Raw genomic sequence first — 22,470 nt, forward strand, 5'->3', positions numbered from 1 at the left:
TGTCCACGATGTGCCATGTTCTCGGTGCTGGGGATACAGCAGTGAGCCGGTGCCCTCCTGGAGCTCACATTCCAGCTAGGAGACAGCAATTAGACAATTAGGACTGAGTGATTTTTGTAAAGGAAGAGAAAAAAGATAAATTAGAGCAGAGTAAAGGGACTGGGAAGCGCGGGGCGGGAGACGCCCCAGGCTTGCCGGGCAGGCCTCGCTGATGTTTGAATTGGGCAGGGGGCGGTCCAGGCGGAGGGCACGGACTCTGAAAGGGAGAGAAGTGGTGTTTCTCGGGCACACAAGATCGGGACACTCTTCCTGTAGTAGCTCGCTGTCTGGCCACCGTCTTCTCCCGCCAACCAGGCCTCCCGGAGGCGGCCGGCCAGGGAGCATAGCCGGAACCCCAGCTTGCCGCCTCCCCTCGGCGGGCCCTAGAAACTGCGCGGAACCAAAGCTTGAGGGCCACTGGAGTTTGCGGACCGCTGAGAGAAAGCGCCCGCCGGAAACAGTCGCAAGACCCAAGCATGGCGGCCACCGGGTGCCTGCGCTGGAGCCTGAACCGAGCCGGAGTCTGGATGCTCCCACCGCCCACACGGTGCCCACGCCGGGCGCTGCACAAGCAGAAAGATGGCACTGAGTTCAAGAGCATCTACAGCCTGGACAAGCTCTACCCCGAATCTCAGGGCTCGGACACCGCTTGGAGGGTCCCGGTGAGCCGGGAAGGACTGGACGGAAGGGGCGTTTTGTTAGGCTGTTGGGTGGTGTTAGGAACCCCGGGCCCCATTGGCCGGATGTGGAGCTACGTCGGGGGGCTGCGTGACGGTCGCCGCGGGAGGGGGCTGGCTGTCCGCGCTAACCTGGCCGGGAGTGGGGTGCTTGTTGTAGCGCGAGATGTGCTGGAGCCGAGAAGGCCGGCTGGGTATACTTCTTTCGGGGCCGCCAGCTTTTCCACGTTCGTTTCCTTGGCCCTCAAGACCAAATTCCAGTCCCAAGGGGAAATATGGGCATTCTGGCCCCCCCAAGGCGGACAATAAAGGCAAGAGGCTGCCAGGTTGTTTGCTACCCTTTGGGACGTTACACTGACCATTGCCTCCAGTAACCCCAGGACACGCGAATAAAACGGCTTCTCGATCGTTCCTTCAGGAGCATTTATTTAGCCCGCTGTGTGCAGGCACTGAATCAAGCCCCGGAGCAAGAGAGAGAAGACCCACCCAAACCTGTTGAGCTTCCACTTACAGGACTGGAAAAGAATATCCATTCATTTGTTCATTAATTCACTCGCTCACTCAACAAAAGCTGTGCTAGGCTAGGGGATGGAGTAGCAAACAAAATTGAAATTCTTTTTTTTTTTTTTTTTTTTTGAGACGGAGTCTCGCTCTGGCACCCAGGCTGGAGTGCAGTGGCCGGATCTCAGCTCACTGCAAGCTCCGCCTCCCGGGTTCACGCCATTCTCCTGCCTCAGCCTCCGGAGTAGCTGGGACTACAGGCGCCCGCCACCTCGCCCGGCTAGTTTTTTGTATTTTTTTAGTAGAGACGGGGTTTCACCATGTTAGCTAGGATGGTCTTGATCTTGTGACCTCGTGATCCGCCCGTCTTGGCCTCCCAAAGTGCTGGGATTACAGGCTTGAGCCACCGCGCCCGGCCGTTTTTTGTATTTTTTAGTAGAGACGGGGTTTCACCGTGTTAGCCAGGATGGTGTCGATCTCCTGACCTCGTGATCCGCCCGTCTCGGCCTCCCAAAGTGCTGGGATTACAGGCTTGAGCCACCGCGCCCGGCCCAAAATTGAAATTCTAAAGCTTGTGGAGCTTATGTTCTGGTGGAGGGAGACAGGCAATAAGTAAATGGACTAATATATGAGGTAGTACTTTGGAGAAAATAAAGCCAAGAAGGCAGAAGTAGTGCCAGAGGTAGGAAGTAGGATGGCAACTTTAAGTAAGATTGTCTAAGAAGGCCCTCAATGAGGTGACATTTGAATAACAACCTGGAAGAAGCCAGACAGCAAGTCATGAGAATAGGGGGCAGATGAGCATCGCAGGCAGAGGGAAGGGAAAGTGTAATAACCTGAAGGCAGTAGCAGTCCCTAGGTGTGGCTCAGCAGGCGAGTCAGGAGGAAAAGCCAAAGAGAGGGATGGCTGGGAAAAGGCCTGTTTCTAGGACTTACTGGCCTCCAGCCTTTCCTTTGAATGTAAGGCAGACCTATTGGAGAGCTTGAAGCAGGAGAATGGAATTATTTTAGTTTTACAAGGATCACTCAGAGAGCCTTATAGAGAACAGATGGAGGATGCCAAGATCAGGGAGACAAGTAAGGAGATTGCAGTATAGGGCAAGAGATGATAAGCAGGGTGGAAGCAGCAGGAGTCATGAGAATTGGTCAGATTCTAGACATATTTTGGAAAGAAAGCCTGCAAGATTTGCTAACTGATTGGATATGAGAAGTGAGAATAAAAGAGGAATTGAAGTCTGGGGCCTTTTTTTTTTTTAAGACGGAGTCTTGCTCTGTTGCCCAGGCTGGAGTACAGTGGCACCATCTCTGCTCACTGCAACCTCTGCCTCCCGGGTTCACACCATTCTCCTGCCTCAGCCTCCTGAGTAGCTGGGACTACAGGCGCCCACCACCACACCTGGCTAATTTATTTATTTATTAATATTTGGTAGAGACGGGATTTCACCGTATTAGCCAGGATGGTCTCCATCTCCTGACCTCGTGATCTGCCTGCCTCAGCCTCCCAAAATGTTAGGATTACAGGCGTGAGCCACCATGCCTGGCCCTTTTTTTTTTTTTTTTTGAGACAGGGTCTCACTCAGTCATCCAGGCTGGAGTGCAGTGGCGTGATCTCAGCTCACTGCAACCTCTGCCTCCTGGGTTCAAGTGATTCTTGTGCCTCAGCCTCCTGAGTAGCTGGGATTACAGGCATGCACCACCATGCCCGGCTCATATTTTTGCATTTTTAGTAGAGACAGGGTTTTCACCATGTTGGCCAGGCTGGTCTCAAACTCCTGACCTCAAATGATCTGCTCGCCTCAGCCTCCCAAAGTGCTGGGATTACAGGCATGAGCCACCATGCCCAGCCAGGTCTGGGGCCTTGAGCAATGAAAGGATTGAGTTGCTATTAACTGAGATGAGAGATGTTTATTGTATACCTACTGTGTCAGTCACTACTTCAGTCTAGCATATACAGCCATGATAAACAAAACAGACAGGATCTCTCTCCTTTGTGGAGCTTAATTCTAGTGGAAGGAGGAGGCAGTAAACAAATAGGGAAACCATTAGGTAGTGAGAGGTAGTGTGATGAATAGACCAGGGTGCTGCAACAGAGTGCTGAGGCTACCTCAGCTTGTTAGTAAGGGAAGTCCTCTGAGGAGACTTAAGGTTTGAGTCCATTAGACATCTGACAAGAGATGCTGAGTAGTCGTTGGGTATATGGGTATGGAGTTGAGGAGAAAGGTTTGAGTTTGAGCCAGAAAGTTGGGTGTCAAAAACAGGCTATTTTCTGGCCAGGCACAGTGGCTCATGCCTGTAATCCCAGCACTTTGAGAGGCCAAGGTGGGTAGATCACTTGAGGTCAGGAGTTCGAGACCAGCCTGGACAACATGGTGAAACCCCGTCTCTACTAAAAATACAAAAATGAGTCAGGCATGGTGCACACACCTATAGTTCCAGCTACTCAGGAGGCTGAGGCAGGACAAGTCACTTGAACCCAGGAGGCAGAGGTTGCAGTGAGCCGAGATTGCACCACTGCACTCCAACCTGGGCGACAGAGTGAGACTCCGTCTCAAAACAAAAACAAAAAACAGGCTATTCTCATCAGCATAGATGAAGTATTCTAGGGAAAGAAAGAGAGAGAGAAGTATTTCAAGGGCATGTCAGTGTTTAAAAGTTGCAAAGAGCTATCTGAGTGAGAAAGAGTCCTAGGAAGGTAAAAGGAAAATCTCAGAAGGAACAGATAGAACATGCTTCAGGAAGGAGGGTGTGGCCCATGATCTTCAGTGCTGCAGACAGGTGGAGTAGGATGAGGGTTTCACCCCAAATAATTCTTTTTCTTTTTTTTTTCGAGATGGAGTCTCGCTCTGTCACCCAAGCTGGAGTGCAGTGTCCCAGGCAAGAGTGCAGTGTCATGATCTCAGCTTACTGCAACCTCCATCTCCTGGATTCAAGCAACCCTCCCGCCTCAGCCTCCCCGAGTAGCTAGGATTACAGGTGTGTGCCACCATGCCTAGCTGATTTTTTTGTATTTTTAGTAGAGGGGAGGTTTCACCATGTTGGCCAGGCTGGTCTCCAACTCCTGATCTCAAGCGATCCACCCGTCTCGGCCTCCCAAAGTGCTGGGATTATAGACGTGAGCCACCGCACCAGGCCAACTCCCAAATAATTCTAAGATAAAAGAAATGAAGGCAGGCTGGGCATGGTGGCTCACACCTATAATCCTACCACTTTGGGGGACAGATCACGCCTGTAATCCTAGCCAAGGCGGGCATATCACTTGAGGTCAGGAGCTCGAAACCAGCCTGACTAACATGGTAAAACCCTATCTCTACTAAAAATACAAAAAAAAAAATAAGTAAATAACTGGGCATGGTGGCATGTGCCTGTAATCTCAGCTACTCAGGAGGCTGAGGCAGGAGAATCACTTGAATCCAAGAGGCAGAGGTTGCAGTGAGCTGAGATCACACCATTGCACTCCAGCCTGGACTACAGAGCGAGACTCCGTCTCAAAAAAAAAGAAATGAAGGCAGTTAGGGAGAGTGCACCTGAGGATACTGATGCTTTGAGCCTGGAGGGCCAGAAAAGCCTTGGAGTGGGTGGCGTTTGCACTGGGCCTTGTGGATACAAAGATTTAAGGCTGAAGGGCATTGCTGCTTGAGGAACGGTAAGGGAGAGAGAGACATGGAGGTGAGAAGTCCTAGAGTGAGTAGTTAGTTTGACAGAAGCCCTCAGGGTGCATTTACAGTCACTGTCCAAGATGGACTGCGTCGTGTGGGAGTCTCCTGTGGCCCGGAAAGAACAGGGTGGCCTGCCAGGGTGTTTGTTTTTTTTTTTTTTTTTTTGAGACGGAGTCTCGCTTTGTCACCCAGGCTGGAGTGCAGTGGCCGGATCTCAGCTCACTGCAAGCTCCGCCTCCCGGGTTTATGCCATTCTCCTGCCTCAGCCTCCCGAGTAGCTGGGACCACAGGCGCCCGCCACCTCGCCCGGCTAGTTTTTTTGTATTTTTTAGTAGAGATGGGGTTTCACTGTGTTAGCCAGGATGGTCTCGATCTCCTGACCTCGTGATCTGCCCGTCTCAGCCTCCCAAAGTGCTGGGATTACAGGCTTGAGCCACCGCGCCCAGCCGGCCTGCCAGGCTTGTTGCTCCAGGTTGACAGAGGGTGTTGCTTTTGGAGGCTCCCTGATGCATGTGCCCTGTGGTTCCTCCTCCTGCTGGAGCCAGGCCTCTGATGGTGCCTGACACTAGCTAAGGCTAGGGCAGGGAAGGCTGGAGACATCAGATCCATTCTCCTAGAGGAGTGTTTCTGAGGTGGTACCTCTGGAGTCTAAGGATGCTTTTTCTGTCATTGTGATATGATTTTGCAGAGGACCCAAAAATACTAATGTATAATGTTTGTGTTGTGACTTTACATCATTTCTTTGTTGCCTTGAACCAGTTAGGAGTTACCCAGCAGGTAATACTTATTTGACAGTGTGTATGTTACATTACAGGATGGTGCAAAGCAAGCCGACAGTGACATCCCTCTAAGTAAGTAATTTTGTTTTCTTAAAAATCAGTTGGCTGTATGGTGGCATGTGCCTATAATCCCAGTTACTCGGGAGACTGAGGCAGGAGAATCGCTTGAACCCAGGAGGTGGAGGTTGCAGTGAGCCAAGATTGTGCCATCGCATTCCAGCCTGGGCAATGAGAGCAAAACTCTGTCTGGAAAAAATAAAAAATTTTTAAAAAATCAGTTGGCCAGGCATGGTGGCTCATGCGTGTAATCGCAACAATTTGGGAGGCCAAGGTGGGTAGATCACTTGAGGCCAGGAATTTGAGACCAGCATGGCCAACATGGTGAAACCCCATCTCTACTAAAAATATAAAAATTTGGCCAGGCACAGTGGCTCACGCCTGTAATTCCAACACTTTGGGAGGCCAAGGCCGGTGGATCATCTGAGGTCAGGAGTTCAAGACCAGCCTGGCCAACATGGCGAAGCCCCATCTCTACTAAAAATACAAAATTAGCCAGGTGTGGTGGCACATGCCTGTAATCCCAGCTACTTGGGAGGCTGAGGCAGGAGAATTGCTTGAACCCAGGAGGCAGAGGTTGCAGTGAGCCAAGATCCTGCCATTGCCTGGGCAACAGAGCGGGACCCAGTCTCAAATAAAATAAAAATACAAAAATTAGCTGAGTGTGCCTGTGATCCCAGCTACTAGGGAGGCTGAGGCACGAGAATCACTTGAGCCTGGGAGGCAGAGGTTTCAGTGAGCTGAGATTGCACGACTGCACTCCAGCCTGGGTGACACAGCGAGACTCTGTCTCAGAGGAAAACAAGAAAAGAAAAAATCAGTCATTTCTCTCATCCCTCACACATTCCTTCCAGATCTCTCCAGCCCAATTGAAGAGACCGTCTCTGGGTGTGCAGAAGTAGAATCTTTTTTTTTTTTTTTTTGAGATGGAGTCTCGCTCTGTCACCCAGGCTGGAGTGCAGTGGTGCGATCTCAGCTCACTGCAAGCTCCGCCTCCCGGGTTCACGCCATTCTCCTGCCTCAGCCTCCCTAGTAGCTGGGACTACAGGCGCCGCCACCTCGCCCGGCTAGTTTTTTGTATTTTTAAAGTAGAGACGGGGTTTCACCATGTTAGCCAGGCTGGTCTCGATCTCCTGACCTCGTGATCCGCCCGCCTCGGCCTCCCAAAGTGCTGGGATTACAGGCGTGAGCCACCGCGCCCGGCCAGAAGTAGAATCTTTGTAGCATTATTTAGAATAGCAAATAAATGATGGCGTGGCCACTCACATCATACTGTGCCGTGTGCCACCTGAGTGGAGAGCTCTTGACATTCTCATGACGTGGAGCACTCTTTACAATAGATGAATCGAAAGAGGAAGACACAGGAGAGTTTATAAGCTACCATTTGTGTTTTACGTATCTATATCTCTGAAATATCTTTTTTTCGGAGTCTCACTCTGTCGCCCAGGTTAGAGTGCAGTGGCACAATCTCTGCTCACTGCAAGCTCCGCCTCCCAGGTTCACACCATTCTCTTGCCTCAGCTTCCTGAGTAGCTGGGACTACAGGTGCCCGCCACCATGCCCGGCTAATTTTTTGTATTTTTTAGTAGAGACGGGGTTTCACTGTGTTAGCCAGGATGGTCTCGATCTCCTGACCTCGTGATCTGCCCGCCTCAGCCTCCCAAAGTGCTGGGATTACAGGCATGAGCCACTGCACCCGGCCTGAAATATCTATTTCTGAATATCTGTATCAATATATCTGTGTCTATTTTTATATCCATATCTGTGTAGAAAGATATCTAGATCTGAAAGGAATGCAGTGGCTGCCTGGAGGAATAGAGAGATAAGACAAACTTGGTGGCTAGGAGACAAGAGTGAGAGACATTTTCATGTAAATAAACCATTTGCATAACTGTAAAATTTTGTACCTGTCAAGCATAAGCAAGGCCTAACAGTTACAGCCTGTAAAGAAACAATGAGCCTTTTTGAGATTCAGACAGTGTATGACTTCCATAGACAGTGCAAGGAAGAGCAACCAAAGGTACTGGTTTCCTGTGGCCCTTGCTCAAGATGACTCTGAAACAGAGGCCAGATGACCACAACCCAAGGGACAGGATACCCTGTGGCTGAGGAGCCACATGCTGCAGCAAAGCAGTTTTATAGCTTGAAGCTGTGCCTGCCTGTAGTCTCAGCTCCTTGGGAGGCTGAGGCCGAAGGATCCCTTGAGCCCGGGATGTTCGCTTGAGCCTGGGATGTTAAGGCTGCTGTGCCGCTGGACTCCAGCCTGGGTGCCAGAGTGAGACCCTGTCTCAAAAAATAAAAACGAGGCTGTGCCGTAAGGGCAGCATGTGTGTAGGGGAGGAGGCAGAAAGCCTCCCATCTCATCAGAACTGGAGGTGAAGAGAAGTGTCTCGTGACAGCCTCCTAGGGGGAGACAGGCAGGCAAGTGGGCAGTGGCCTGGTAGTAGCTCCTCACCAGCCTCCCACACTCATGAATCCCGAAGCATTCCATTCCTATAAAGACTTCAGTCAGCTGCAGCTCAAGCTTTGCCCATGTGCAAGGTTGCCAGCGATCACCATGGCAGAACTGTTCCCCTGCAGTGGCACGTGCACTTGTTACCTAGTCAGAAAGTGGATTTAATTTGATTTTTCCAAAGGAGGAAATCCTCTTAAAAGCAGTCCCAAGATGAGTCACTACTGCTCACTGAGGCCAGCTCTCTGCCACCATGGTGCCACAGTTCCTTGCCACCCAAACTTCTTGCAGTTACTCAGATTTTCCCAATATAATGCCTTCCCTCCATTCCTCAGATATGACAAGACTGCTTCTCATTAATTATAAAAAGGGAAGGATGAAACCTAATTTTACAGATTAAAAACAAACAAAAATTAGACCAAGAAAAACAATGAGACTTTGCCAAGATCATGGTCACTTCGTGATGGAGCCAGTGTTTGAAGCTAGAGCTCCCAGCTCCTCATACATCCAACAGATGTTTTAACACTAACCGTGAGCTAGGCCCAGGGAACAGCCATGAACACACCATGAATAAGACACAGTCCTGCCCTCTTGGAGCTTATATAGTCTGTTGAGATTCCACATCCACCACATCTTGGATGAAACTAACTCCGTCCCTTAGTTTGAACTTTTGAAATAATCCTTGCTTTAAAACAAACAGAAAACAAGCAGCAAAAAGTGAGGGCAGCAGATCAGGTGGAATGTACGGGGCTAGAAGCAGCCAGCCAAGTCCTGATTTTACTTTTGCTATCTGTGTGACTTTGAGAAAATTACTTACTCTAATTTCAGTTTTGACATCTGAATAATCTCCAGCTTCACTGACCCAGATGTTACATTTATATATATAGTTGGCCCTCTGTATCTGTGAGTTCCACATTCACGGAGTCAACCAACTGTGGATCAAAAATCTTTGAAAAAGAGGCTGGGCACGGTGGCTCACACCTGTAACCCCAACACTTTGGGAGGATCACTTTAGCCCAGAAGTTTGAGACCAGCCAGGGCAACATAACAAGACCGCATAACTACAAAAAATTAAAAAAAAAAAAATCAGCAGGGTATGGTGGTACATGCCTGTAGTCCTAGCTACTTGGGAGGCTGACTCAGGAGGATCACTTGAGCTCAGGAGTTTGAGGCTGCAGTGAGCTATGGTCGCTGCAGTGAGCTTTGATTGCGTCACTGCAGTGTATCCTGGGTGACAGAGTGAGACTGTTAAAAAAAAAAAAAAAAAATTGAAAAAGAACAAAAAGGATGGTTGCAGCTTGTGCAGAATTTTTTTCTTCTTATGATTCCCTAAACAATACAGTATAGGCCTGGCGCAGTGGCTCAACGCCTGTAATCCCAGCACTTTGGGAGGCTGAGGCCTGATCACGAGGTCAGGAGATCAAGACCATCCTGGCTAACATGGTGAAACCCCACCTCTACTAAAAATACAAAAAATTAGCTGGGTGTGGTGGCGGGCACCCGTAGTCTCAGCTACTTGGGAGGCTGAGGCAGGAGAATGGCGTGAACCTGGGAGGCGGAGCTTGCAGTGAGCAGAGACCGTGCACCACTGCACTCCAGCCTGGGTGACAGAGTGAGACTCTGTCTCAAAAAAAAAAAAAAAAAAAAAACACACAAAAAAAATACAGTAGAACAAGTATTTACATAGTGTTTATAGCATTTATATTGTATTAGGTGTTATAAGCGATCTAGAGATGGTTGTAAGTATGCAGGAGGATATGTGCAGCTTATTTGCAAATATACCATTTTATATCAGGGACTGTGCATTCACAGATTTTGGTATCCACAAGAGTCATAGAGCCAATCCCTGATAGCTACTGAGGGATGACTGTATATAAAAGTCATTGATTGGGAGGCCGAGGCGGGTGGATCATGAGGTCAAGAGTTTGAGACCAGCCTGATCAATATGGTGAAACCCCGTCTCTACTAAAAATATAAAAATTATCCGGGCGTGGTGGCGCGCGCCTGTAATCCCAGCTACTCAAGAGGCTAAGACGGGAGAATTGCTTGAATCCGGGAGGTGGAGGTTGCAGTGAGCCGAGATTACGCCACAGCCCTCCAGCCTGGGCAACAGAGTGGGACTCTGTCTCAAACAAACAAACAAAAAAAAGTCATTGAAAGAGAAAGATATATAATAGGGATAGCTGTGTTGATAGTTAATTAGCAGTTTGCACATTTGCCATGAGGTAATCAGTTTTGTGTGTGTACTTTCTTCTGTTTTACAGATCGCTTGACAATATCTTATTGTCGGAGTAGTGGTCCTGGGGGGCAGAATGTGAACAAAGGTACGGGGTGCCTTGTTGCTTTCTTTTGCTTTAAAATGTAGCTGGGAGGTGGGCTTGAGGAACTCTGTGTTTATGTTCATATGGAATAAAGGGATTTTTCAGCAGAAGCTTTAATACTGCCGGCTTATAATAATCCTCTCTATTCTTTTGAATGTGGTCTGATTCTCAGACATTCAGCTGTGGGTTGCTAGGACTAGGATCGGCTTGTGAGTCTAAACAAAGAGAAATCGCAGTGTGAGGTGGCAGCCAGCTCCAAGAACAGGTTTCCTTCATTCTGGTGCAACCCGTTCCCTCCATTTTTTTTTCAACCCAGTAAAACTGTAAGAGAAGCACTGGGTGCTTAGTTACCGGAAGTCTATTTTTGCCCAAGAGTGCCTCACTGTCTTTGCAGACTTGTTCATAGCCAACTTGGACATAGGCTAGAATGTACATGGTTAGGTCTCTGGCCTCCCTTTGTTTCAGGATGGTCACTGGTCACCCGGGGGTTGATCCTTCCTGGAAGTCTCAGGCACCCATGCTCCCTTCTTCCTTTCATCCACAGTGAATTCCAAGGCGGAAGTCAGGTTCCATTTGGCAACTGCCGACTGGATCGCAGAGCCTGTGCGGCAGAAGATAGCCATCATGGTAACCACCATTCCTTTCTTTCCCTAGAAATCCCTCAGTGGCTTTTAAACCTTTACTCTGTAGGACTCCAGTTTTTCCTTTGTCTTCTGCAGCATAAAAACAAGATCAACAGGTTAGGAGAGTTGATCCTCACCTCTGAGAGCAGCCGCTATCAGTTCCGGAATCTGGCAGACTGCCTGCAGAAAATTCGAGACATGATCGCTGAGGCCAGCGAGACACCCAAGGAGCCAACAAAAGAAGATGTTAAACTTCAGAGAATCAGGTACCAGGAAATGCCCTAAGTTGCTATAAACTGATTTGTGTGGACAAGAGTCTACACAGGTAAGGAAGGGGCAGGGGAGAGTCCAAGGCCGGCCATGGGAGAAGCTCTAGGAAGAGGAGGATGCTGACCTGGGACGGAGGCCTGCGGGCTAGTGCCTGCTGGTATAACTGCTCGGCTTCCCAGCTTCCCGGCTTCCCGTTGAGCTTCCAACTCCTCTTGCCACTTTGAAAAGCACTGATTGAGCATCTGGGCCTAATTGCAGTCTTTTTGTTTTCAGGATAGAAAACATGAATCGGGAAAGGCTGAGACAAAAGAGAATTCATTCTGCTGTAAAGACAAGCAGGAGAGTTGACATGGACTGAAATCACCCTCTGCAGCTGGGAGGGCTCGTCTGGGTGTCAGGGCAGCTGCAGCTGAGAGGCCTTTCACACCATAAGGAGATTTCCTTTTTTCTTTTTGGCTGTTAATGCTTGTCTATAACATTGGAGCCATCACAAGAACGTTCATTTGGAATGAAGGTTACAGGCACTGGTTGCAAAAGTCTTTATAGGCAGTCACCATATTGTCAAACCTTAATAATGCATCTAATGTGTTAGCCACAATAAAATTCAAAACTCATTAGGTTTCCCTTCTCATTCAGAATGCTTCAGAAAACAATTCCTACCTTTTCTCTCAGTTAAATCAGCTGCACAGTTATTGACACAGCACTGGGGAACAGGAAAGGGTTCTGGTGTCTGCTGTGAAAGAACACACAGGCCAGGCATGGTGGCTCATGCCTGTAATCTAAACACTTTGGAAGCCAAGGCAGGAGGATCACACGAGGTCAGGAGTTCAAAACCAGCCCGAGCAACATAGGGAGATCTAATCTCTCTACAAGAACTACAAAAATTAGCCAGGCGTGGTGACATATGTCCATAGTCCCAGCTACTCAGGAGGCCGAGGCAAGAGGATCACTTTGAGCCCCCAGGAGTTCAAGGTTGCAGTGAACCGTAATTGAACCACTGCACTTAAGCCTGAGCGACAGAGCAAGACTGTGTCTCACCAAAAAAAAAAAAAAAAAAAAAAAGAAACTGCCTTGGTGGCTCACACCTGTAATCCCAGCACTTTGAGAGGCTGAGGTCGGTGGATCGCCTGAGGTCAGGAGTTCAAGACCTGCCTGGCCAACATGGTGAAACCCTGTCTCTACTAAAATAGGTGCTGGGTACCTGTAATCCCAGCTACTCAGGGGTCGAGGCAGAATTGCTTGAACCCAGGAGGCAGAGGTTGCAGTGAGCCAAGATCACGCCACTGCACTCCAGCCTGGCGACAGAACCAGACTCCGTGTCAAAAACAAAACAAACCACCACACACACAACCAGGTAGGAGGGCTGAGACAGGTAAGTGGGCATTTGAGCTGGGCTATGGAAAAGGCATAGGACTTTCATCAGTAGAGGGGAGGAGGACATGCCATTTGAAGGGAATAGTTTGAACACAGGAGACTGAAGAGGCTGAGGTGGAGGGGGTGACAAGGCAGAAGCACTGAATGGTGGATTCATGCAGGGCGATCCACCATTGCAGTGGGAGGTGAGCCTGGAGAGAGACCAGCTTGATGTGGAGAGCCTTGAATTCAAGTTAAGGAGTTTAGGTTTTTTTATTTTGAGATGGAGTCTTGCTCTGTTACCCAGGCTGGAGTGCAATAGCGTGATCTTGGCTCACTGCAACCTCCTTCGCCCAGGTTAAAGTGATTCTCCTGCCTCAGCCTCCCCAGTAGCTGGGGTTACAGGTGCATACCACCATGCACAGTTAATTTTTGTATTTTTGTAGAGATGGGGTTTCACCATGTTGGCCAGGCTGGTCTTGAACTCCTGACCTCAGGTGATCCACCCACTTCGGCCTCCCAAAGTGCTGGGATCACAGGCATGAGCCACTGCGCCCAGCCAAGGGGTTTAGGTTTTAAGAGTCGTGGGTAACAGAAAGCAGTTGGGAGAAAAGCTGTGTTGGAAGAGAAGCTGAGGCAGCGCTTGCTTGTCAGCTAGACTTGCTGGCTCCTTGCTTCTAGCACTCCCATTATCTCAAGTAGTCATATGTTACATGTTTCTCAATCACTTGATACACTGTTTCAACCCCCACATCCTCACCACCTGTTTCTTTGAGCACCAATAAATACTGTGGGCTCCCAGAGATCAGGGCCTTCACAGCCTCCACACGATGGCCCCCTGGTCCCACTTTCTCAAACTTGTCTTTTTGTAATTCCTTTGACTCTGCCAGACTTTGTTGCACCCGTGACCTGGCGTTGGGTCTGATCACCCCAACATTCCCAACGTGAGGTGACAAAGACCCTGGTGAAGGAACGCTAGAGCGTGTGAAAGCGGGGGACGCATGGTCAAAGGACACCCGAGGGCGTCTAAACAAAGCTCGACAGGAAAGCTGAGTGCTCAGAAGAACTAGGGTAACAATGGGATAAAGTGAAAGCAGATATTCTGCTTATTTAAATTTCTTAAGGCGTTTATTACGAAGAGGGGGAGTGAAAGTTAGTACTCAGAATTTGTTAATCACTCTTTAGTACAGTAAAGCAGTTTTGCCCATGGTTTCCGAAACAAGGGACTATAGAGTTAGATGAATGGCAGAGAATTGGCAGAGATTTTTAAAAGGCGTATAAAGAAGGAGCAGAAATTGGAGTTTGTTTGGTCAGTGTGGGCGCTAATAAAGGCAGCTCTTCAGCCATTTCAAAGAGATGATGAGGCAGATTCAGAGGAGGACGAGTGTAAAAAACTAACTTCAGATTCTGAGTGTGAGGAACAGCTACCGGAGGAGATTAAAGAAAAGAAAGGAAAACTAAAAAAAGTATGTTCTATTAGCCTGTCAGCTCCACCTGCTGAATTAAGTGAATGGCCACCTCCTCTCTCTCCAAATGGGTGAGAAGATGAATTAGCTGAAAAACTTACTGCTTCTGAAGTTGCAACATTAAAACCTGGAGCAACTGGTGGTGCTATACAAAGTTATATTCAAAAAGCTAGAGCCGAGGGAGACTTGAAGCATGGCAATTTCCTGTTACTATCATCCAGCACAGAGGACAGAATACAGCTAATTGGCCACTTTTCCTTTTAAGTTACTAACCGAATTTAAGCAAGCCGTTAGTCAATACGGACCGAATTCTCCTTTTGTGCAAACTCTATTAAAAAATATGGCTCTTGGCTGGGCGCCGTGGCTCAAGCCTGTAATCCCAGCACTTTGGGAGGCCGAGACGGGCGGATCACGAGGTCAGGAGATCGAGACCATCCTGGCTGACACGGTGAAACCCCGTCTCTACTTTAAAAAATACAAAAAACTAGCCGGGCGAGGTGGCGGCGCCTGTAGTCCCAGCTACTTGGGAGGCTGAGGCAGGAGAATGGCGTGAACCCGGGAGGCGGAGCTTGCAGTGAGCTGAGATCCGGCCACTGCACTCCAGCCTGGGCGGCAGAGCGAGACTCCGTCTCAAAAAAAAAAAAAAAAAAAATATATATATATATATATATATGGCTCTTGATAGTAGATTAATACCATGTGGCTGGGATACTTTGACAAAATCTGTTCTCACTCCATCTCGGTATTTGCAGTTTAAAACCTGGTAGGCTGATGAAGCTCAAACTCAGGTAAGGGAAAACATACAAGCACAGCCACCTGTGCCTGCTTCCTTTGAACAGTTAATGGGACTTGGCCCTAATTGGGGTCGATTAGAGAATCAAGCAGTAATGGAGGATGTTGCCATTGTTCAGCTGTGCTTTGTGTGCTTACCAGCATGAGAAAGGATAAATGTTACAGGGGGAAAATATCCTTATGTCAGTTCTGTCTGACAAGGACCCAAAGAACTGTATATTGATTTTATTGCTCCACTCCAAGAGGCTGTGTATAAAGCCATAACTGATAAAACGGCTCAGGATGTAATACAGCTTCTTGCATATGATAATACTGATGCAGAGTGTCAAACTGCTATTAGACCCCAGAGAGGGAAGCCTTATTTAGCTAAATATATTAAGGCTTGCATTGGCATTGGAGGTAACTTACATAAGGCTACTCTTTTAGCTCAGGCTATGGCTGGATTAAGAGTAGGAAAGAATATGCCCCATTTCTCAGGCTCTTGCTTTAATTGTGGGCAATTTGGACACACAAGAAAGGAATGCAGAAAAGGAAATCAAAAGCAAACATTTCTACCATCAGTCAACAGAAAAGTCCCGGCATATGTCCCTGGTGTAAGAAAGGCAAAAACTGGGCAAGACAATGTCATTCTAAATTTAGCAATGATGGACAACCTCTTTCGGGAAACGGGAATAGGGGCCTGCCTTGAGCCCCTCAACAAACTGAGGCATACCCGGCACAGCCAGTGCCCTGTGCAACAACTGTCCCCTGCCTCAGCAGGCAGTGTGGCCATAGATCTCTACAGCACAATTCCTGTCTCCTTATGAGAGGTGAAGCCGGCTGGGCTTCTGAATCAGGTGGGGACTTGGGGAACTTTTCTGTCTAGCTAAAGGATTGTAAACACACCAATCAGCACTCTGTGTCTAGCTAAAGGTTTGTAAACGCACCAATGAGCACTTTGTAAAGTGGACCAATCAGCAAGATGTGAGTGGGGCCAAATAAGGGAATAAAAGCTGGCCACCTGAGCCAGCAGCAGCAACCCGCTTGGGTCCCCTTTCATGCTGCGGAAGGTCTATTCTTTCGCTCTTCACAATAAATGCTGCTGCTCACTCTTTGGGTCCGCACTACTCTTATGAGCTGTAACACTCACTGCGAGGGTCTGCGGCTTCATTCCTGAAGTCAGTGAGACCACGAACCCACCAGGAGGAACAAACAACTCTGGACACGCCACCTTTAAGAGCTGTAACACTCACTGCGAAGGTCTGTGTCTTCACTCCTGAAGTCAGCGAGACCACAAACCCACTGGAAGGAAGAAACTCCGGACACATCTGAACATCTGAAGAAACAAACTCCAGACACACCATCTTTAAGAACTGTAACACCACGAGGGTCCGTGGCTTCATTCTTGAAGTCAGCAAGATCAAGAACCCACCAGAAGGAACCAATTCCAGACACACTTCCTGGGGAGCCACCAAAGAAGGTCCCCATGGGAGTTAGGGGACCCTTATCCTCAGGAACAGTCGGTCTATGACTTGGAAGGTCTAGTCTAAATTTAAAAGGTATGCCAGGCACGGTGGCTCACGCCTGTAGTCCCAGCACTTTGGGAGGCCAAGGCAGGCAGATCACGAGGTCAGGAGATCAAGATCATCCTGGCTAACATGGTGAAACCCATCTCTACTAAAAAATACAAAACAACAACAACAACAAAAATAGCCGGGCGTTGTGGTGGGCGCCTGTAGTCCTAGCTAGTCGAGAGGCTGAGGCAGGAGAATGGCGTGAACCTGGGAGGTGGAGCTTGCAGTAAGCCAAGATTGAGCCACTCACTGTACTCCAGCCTGGGAGACAAAGTGAGATTCCGTCTCAAAAAAAAAAAAAAAAAAAAAAAATCTAAAAGGTGTTACTGTACATACGGGAATAATTGACTCTGATTATACCGGAAAAATTCAATTAGTTATTAGTCCCTTGACTCCATGGTCTGCCTCCCCAGGAGAAAGAATTGCTCAGTTGTTGCTGTTACCTTACATAAAACTAGGAAGCAGCACAGTGAAAAGAACAGGAGGCTTTCGTAATACTAATCAAGCAGAAAAGGCTGTGCATTGGGTTAATCAAGTGTCTGACAAAAGACATATTTGCACAGTAACTATTCAGGGAAAAGATTTTTAAAGACTAGTAGATACTGGAGCTGATGTCTCTATTATTGCTATAAATCAATGGCCCCTGCATTGGCCTAAACAAAAGGCATCCATTGGTATTGTTAGAGTAGGAGGTGCCTCAGAAGTTTTTCAAAGTTCTTTGATTTTACCATGTGAAGGGCCAGATGGTCAGGAAGGGACAATTCAGCCTGTCATTACACCTATTCCTGTCAGTTTATGGGGTAGAGACTTATTGCAATAATGAGATGCTGAAATATCTATTCCTACGGATCAATATAGTAGTAATAATAGTAGACAAATGATGAAAAATACGGGACATTGTCTGGGAAAAGAACTAGGAAAAAATTTATTTATTTATTTATTTATTTATTTTTTATTTTTTTTGAGGCGGAGTCTCGCTCTGTCGCCCAGGCTGGAGTGCAGTGGCGCGATCTCGGCTCACTGCAAGCTCCGCCTCCCGGGTTCCCGCCATTCTCCTGCCTCAGCCTCCCGAGTAGCTGGGACTACAGGCGCCGCCACCACGCCCGGCTAATTTTTTGTGTATTTTTAGTGGAGACGGGGTTTCATTGTGTTAGCCAGGATGGTCTCGATCTCCTGACCTCGTGATCCGCCCGTCTCGGCCTCCCAAAGTGCTGGGATTACAGGCTTGAGCCACCGCGCCCGGCAAAATTTAAATGGCCAATGAGAACCTTTAGAAGGACAAATAGATCGAACCAGATTGGAGTGTCATTTTTAGGAGCAGCCATTGTTGAGCCTCCAGCTCCCATTCCTCTTGTTTGGCTAACTGCCAAACCAGTTTGGGTAGAGCAATAACTGCTGAAACAGGAAAAACTGAAGGCTTTAAAAGAACTGGTGCAGGAACAATTGCAAAAGGGACATATAGAGCCTACTCTCTCCCCTTGGAATTCTCCTGTATTTATCATTAAGAAAAAATCAGGGAAATGGAGAATGTTAACAGATGTAAGGGCTGTTAATGCTGTGATTCCACCCATGGGCACGCTACAACCAGGGCTGACCTCCCCAACAATGATCCCAAAATACTGGCCTCTCATAGTGATAGATCTAAAGGATTGCTTTTTTACCATTCCTTTAGCTGCCCAAGATTATGAAAAATTTGGTTTTACTGTTCCCACCATAAATAATAAACCAGCAGATGATCTGGTTGAGTGGCTTTTTCTACCTCACAATACAACCAAAACTCTCACTCTGTACTTAGATCAAATTGCTGTGCTAGTACGGCAAGCGAGGCTGCGCACAACAAAGCTAATGAGATATGATCCAAATCAGATTATAGTTTCATTAACTAAACAACAAATTCAACAAGCCTATATTAATTCCCAAGAATGGCAGGTTAATTTTGCCAGTTTTATTGGCATTCTTGATAATCATTATCCTAAGTCTAAAATCTTCCAGTTTCTAAAATTAACATCCTGGATATTGCCTTCTATTACTCAAAAAGCCCCTATTGAAGGAGCCATTACCATTTTTACTGATGGATCTAGTAATGGAAAAGCCTCATTTGCAACACCTCAACAGCAAGTTTTTCAAACAGACTGCTTCTTTCTGCTCAAAGGGCTGAACTTATGGCTGTGATTATAGTGCTAAAAACTTTTAAGCAGCCAGTAAACATTGTTTCTGATTCAGGCTATGTAGTGCAAGCCATGCAAAATATTGAATGTGCCTTAATTTGAAATGTAGCTGATGAACAACTTAATCTTTTATTTCATTCTTTACAGCAAGCAGTGCAACAAAGGCATTCCCCTTTCTATACCACTCATATGAGAGAACATAGTAACCTCCCTGGCCCTTTAACTAAACTTAATCAAAGGGCAGATGCACTGGTGTCTGCAGCCTTTGCTGATGCACAAACATTTCATTCTTTAACCCATCTTAATGCCTCAGGCCTTAGAAAAAGATGGCCGGGCGCGGTGGCTCAAGCCTGTAATCCCAGCACTTTGGGAGGCTGAGGCGGGCGGATCACAAGGTCAGGAGATCGAGACCACAGTGAAACCCCGTCTCTACTAAAAATACAAAAAATTAGCCGGGCGCGGTGGCGGGCGCCTGTAGTCCCAGCTACTCAGGAGGCTGAGGCAGGAGAATGGCGGGAACCCGGGAGGCGGAGCTTGCAGTGAGCCGAGATCGCGCCACTGCACTCCAGCCTGGGCAACAGCGTGAGACTCCGTCTCAAAAAAAAAAAAAAAAAAGAAAAAGATATGGTCTATCATGGAAACAAGCTAAAGAAATTGTGCAACACTGTTCTGCCTGCCAAGTCCTGCATCTGCCACATAAAAGGAGTTAACCCTAGAGGTTTATCTCCAAATTCCATCTGGCAGATGGATGTAACACATATTCCCGCCTTTGGAAAATTGTCCGTTGTTCATGTTTCAGTAGATACCTATACACATTTTATTTGGGCCACATGTCAAACGGGAAGCTACAGCTCATGTTAAAAGACATCTTTTATCTTGCTTTTCAGTTATGAGAATCCCAGAAAAAATCAAAACTGGTAATGACCTAGGATACTGTAGTAAAGCCATGGCTACATTTTTTCAACAATGGAATAGTACCCATACTACAGGTATTCCATATAACTCACAAAGACAAGCATTACTGGAAAGAGCTAATTGTACTTTAAAAACTCAAATACAAAAGCAAAAAGGAGGGGACCAGGAATATAAGACACTACATATGCAATTGCATTTAGCTTTATTAACATTAAATATTTTAAATTTACAAAAAGATCAACCCGTGACTGCAGCTGAACAACACCTGACAGGACAAAAGGAAAATAAAAAGCCTGGACAAGATATATGGTGGAGGGATGCACATACAAAGAGCTGGGAAAAAGGAAAGATAATTTTATGGGGAAGAGGATTTGCTTGTGTCTCTCCAGGTGACAATCAGGTACCTCTGTGGGTGCCCACCTAACATCTGAAGATCTATCATGAACCACAGCATCTAGTGGCCCCACCTGTACAGTGCAAATTGAAAGTTTAAGGATTGCTTTTATTTATTTTGAGATGGAGTTTCACTCTTGTTGCCCAGGCTGGAGTGCAATGGCGTGATCTTCACTCACTGCAACCTCTGCCTCCCAGGTTCAAGTGATTCTCCTGCCTCAGTCTCCCAAGTAGCTGGGATTACAGGCATGCGCCACCACGCCTGGCTAAATTTTTTTTCTTTTTCTTTTTTTTTTTTTGTATTTTTAGTAGAGACGGATTTTCTCCATGTTGGTCAGGCTGGACTTGAACTCCCAACCTTAGGTGATCCTCCACCTCAGCCTCCCAAAGTGCTGGGATTACAGGTGTGAGCCACTGCATCCAGCCTTTGGATTGCTTTTAAGCCTCAGTTTGCTTTCTCTGTGCATTCTGTTAGAAGGGGCCTGCTTCTCATTATCAACGGTAAGTTTTATCTCACAGTAGTTAACCAACGAGGCCAAAACTGAGTTACAACTGCTTCAGTAATGGCATGTCTCCCAGCTACAGCCACAAAAGTTTTTGCTTCTGTTTCAGTAGATTTACTAACATGGGGGTGAGGGTATGCTTGTGTTTTTGCAGGAGATGAACAAACCGTGTAGGTGCCCTCAATGTGTGTACAACCATGGAAGAGGAGACTGGAAGGAGCCATGGATCCCAACCATGTGCCAGGTTCCCCAGTATGAGCCATGCTGAGAAACTGCTGGAGCACCAGGGTTTTACCTATAGATGCTTAACGGACCAATGCTTTCTGACTGAACTCCTCCCTACCTGAATACAAGAGACCCTAACAGATAGGCAGGAGTATCATCGCCCCTACTCAGCATGAAGAAGTTACAGAAAACAGACCTTCATCCTTCTGCAACTCCTAGGATTAAGGGTCCTCTCATAAAAGGGAAAGGGGAGATACGTGGGAAGCATTCAAACCAGAGCAACTCCATTTTGAATAAGGGCTAAGAAAAATGAAGCTGGATCACCAACTGGCAATTAAGGGCTGCATAACCTGAAATTGCCTTGCCCAATTAATTTAAAAAAGAGGTCACCTTATGCTAGTAATAATGATAGTAGCTGTGGTGGTTTTACAAAAAGAGAAGCAGGGCATGTTGGGAGAAAAGCTGAGTGTTGGGAAAGAAGCTGAGGCAGGGCTTGCATGTCTGCTAGACTTTAGCTCCTTGCCTCTAGCACTCCCATTATCTCAAGCAGCCATGTTTCTCATTCACTTGATACACTGTTTCCTTTCAACCCCCACATCCTCACCACCTGTTTCTTTGTTTGAGCACCAATAAACAGTGTGGGCTCCCAGAGGTGGGGGCCTTCACAGCCTCCCCACTTGCGATGGCCTCCTGGTCCCACTTTTTCTCTCAAACTCTTTTTCTCATTCCTTTGACTTCACCAGACTTCATCGCCCCCACGACCTGGTGTTGGATCTGATCACCCCAACAAAACCAGTGGGTATCTTGAGTAACAAAAAGTATTGTGTGTTAGGTGCTGTATTAGGCAGTGGGTTTTAGAGGCACGAAGAGTAAGTTGGAACTGGTAGGAGAATTTTGCAATCCTCTCAGGCTAGCATTGCAGTAGCAGATTGCTCTGGCATGTATAAATTTCTTAAACTGTTCTATATGATTTTGATCTAGTTGATGTGAGCACATGAGTCTAAACAAGGGGAAAATTCATTTACAAATGACTTACAAAATACAAAAATTTGCTCACTTCAGCAGCACACATACTAAAATTGGAATGCCAGGTGCGGTGGCTCATGCCTGTAATCCCAGCACTTTGGGAGGCCAAGGCGGGCAGATCACAAGGTCAGGAGATCAAGACCATCCTGGCTAACACAGCAAAACCCCGTCTCTACTAAAAATACAAAAATAAAATTAGCCAGGCATGGTGGCGGGTGCCTGTAGTCCCAGCTACTTGGGAGGCTGAGGTGGGAGAATGGTGTGAACCTGGGAGGCGGAGCTTGCAGTGAGCCAAGATCGTGCCACCACACTCCAGCCAGCCTGGGTGACAGAGTGAGACTCTGTCTCAAAAATAAAATAAAATTGGAATGATACAGAGAAGATTAGCATGACTCCTTTAAAGGAAAGACGTGGTCCGTGTCCTCAAGGGACTCAAGAGTCTGGGAGGGAGCTGAGGCTCATATGCAGGATGTAAAAAATTTACTAGTTCATTCAGTAATTCAGCAAATGCTAAGTGAATGCCAGGCACTCAGAGCGTGGGGTGGGGAGGACTCAAGTGAATAAAGCAAAATTCTTTCTTCCAGAGAATTGACATTTGATCAGGTGATAATAAAAGCTGAGAGGAAAAATGGATTCCTCTTACAGTAGCAGGACCTGAAGCATCATGAATGACGTAAGAAAGGTCTCAGTAGATTGCTGGA

General features: G+C 47.3%; 1 protein-coding gene and 1 long non-coding RNA gene across 3 annotated transcripts; one reads left to right on the forward strand and one right to left on the reverse strand.

The window, feature by feature from the left end:
- Positions 1 to 505: 505 nt before the first annotated feature.
- On the forward strand, positions 506 to 11,989 carry MRPL58 (mitochondrial ribosomal protein L58). 2 transcript variants are annotated; one of them, XM_001092083.5, is made up of 6 exons: positions 506 to 701; positions 5,688 to 5,724; positions 10,426 to 10,485; positions 11,027 to 11,109; positions 11,202 to 11,371; positions 11,649 to 11,989. In XM_001092083.5, the coding sequence occupies exons 1-6, from the start codon at positions 516 to 518 to the stop codon at positions 11,731 to 11,733; spliced, it is 621 nt and encodes a 206-aa protein (XP_001092083.3). In that variant the 5' UTR covers positions 506 to 515; the 3' UTR covers positions 11,734 to 11,989. The 2 variants fall into 2 exon arrangements, with proteins under 2 accessions (XP_001092083.3, XP_077828899.1); XM_077972773.1 differs by having other exon boundaries at positions 11,654 to 11,989.
- Positions 11,990 to 16,741: 4,752 nt separating this feature from the next.
- On the reverse strand, positions 16,742 to 18,468 carry LOC144335960 (uncharacterized). The gene is made up of 2 exons (XR_013407279.1): positions 17,774 to 18,468; positions 16,742 to 17,452 (listed from the first exon to the last, which is right to left on the reverse strand). It is a non-coding gene; the product is annotated as an uncharacterized LOC144335960 (long non-coding RNA).
- Between the last annotated feature and the right edge of the window lie 4,002 nt (positions 18,469 to 22,470).

Source organism: Macaca mulatta, chromosome 16 (genome assembly GCF_049350105.2).
Source record: "Macaca mulatta isolate MMU2019108-1 chromosome 16, T2T-MMU8v2.0, whole genome shotgun sequence".
Lineage (NCBI taxonomy): Eukaryota > Metazoa > Chordata > Mammalia > Primates > Cercopithecidae > Macaca > Macaca mulatta.

What these genes read in the sequence shown, in the direction of transcription:
- MRPL58 (XM_001092083.5), top strand. Translation starts at nt 516, where the DNA reads ATGGCGGCCACCGGGTGCCTGCGCTGGAGCCTGAACCGAGCCGGAGTC. An exon ending in CGACAGTGACATCCCTCTAA is followed by an intron (nt 5,725 to 10,425) that starts GTAAGTAATTTT and finishes TCTGTTTTACAG; the next exon opens with ATCGCTTGACAATATCTTAT. An exon ending in GGCAGAAGATAGCCATCATG is followed by an intron (nt 11,110 to 11,201) that starts GTAACCACCATT and finishes TGTCTTCTGCAG; the next exon opens with CATAAAAACAAGATCAACAG.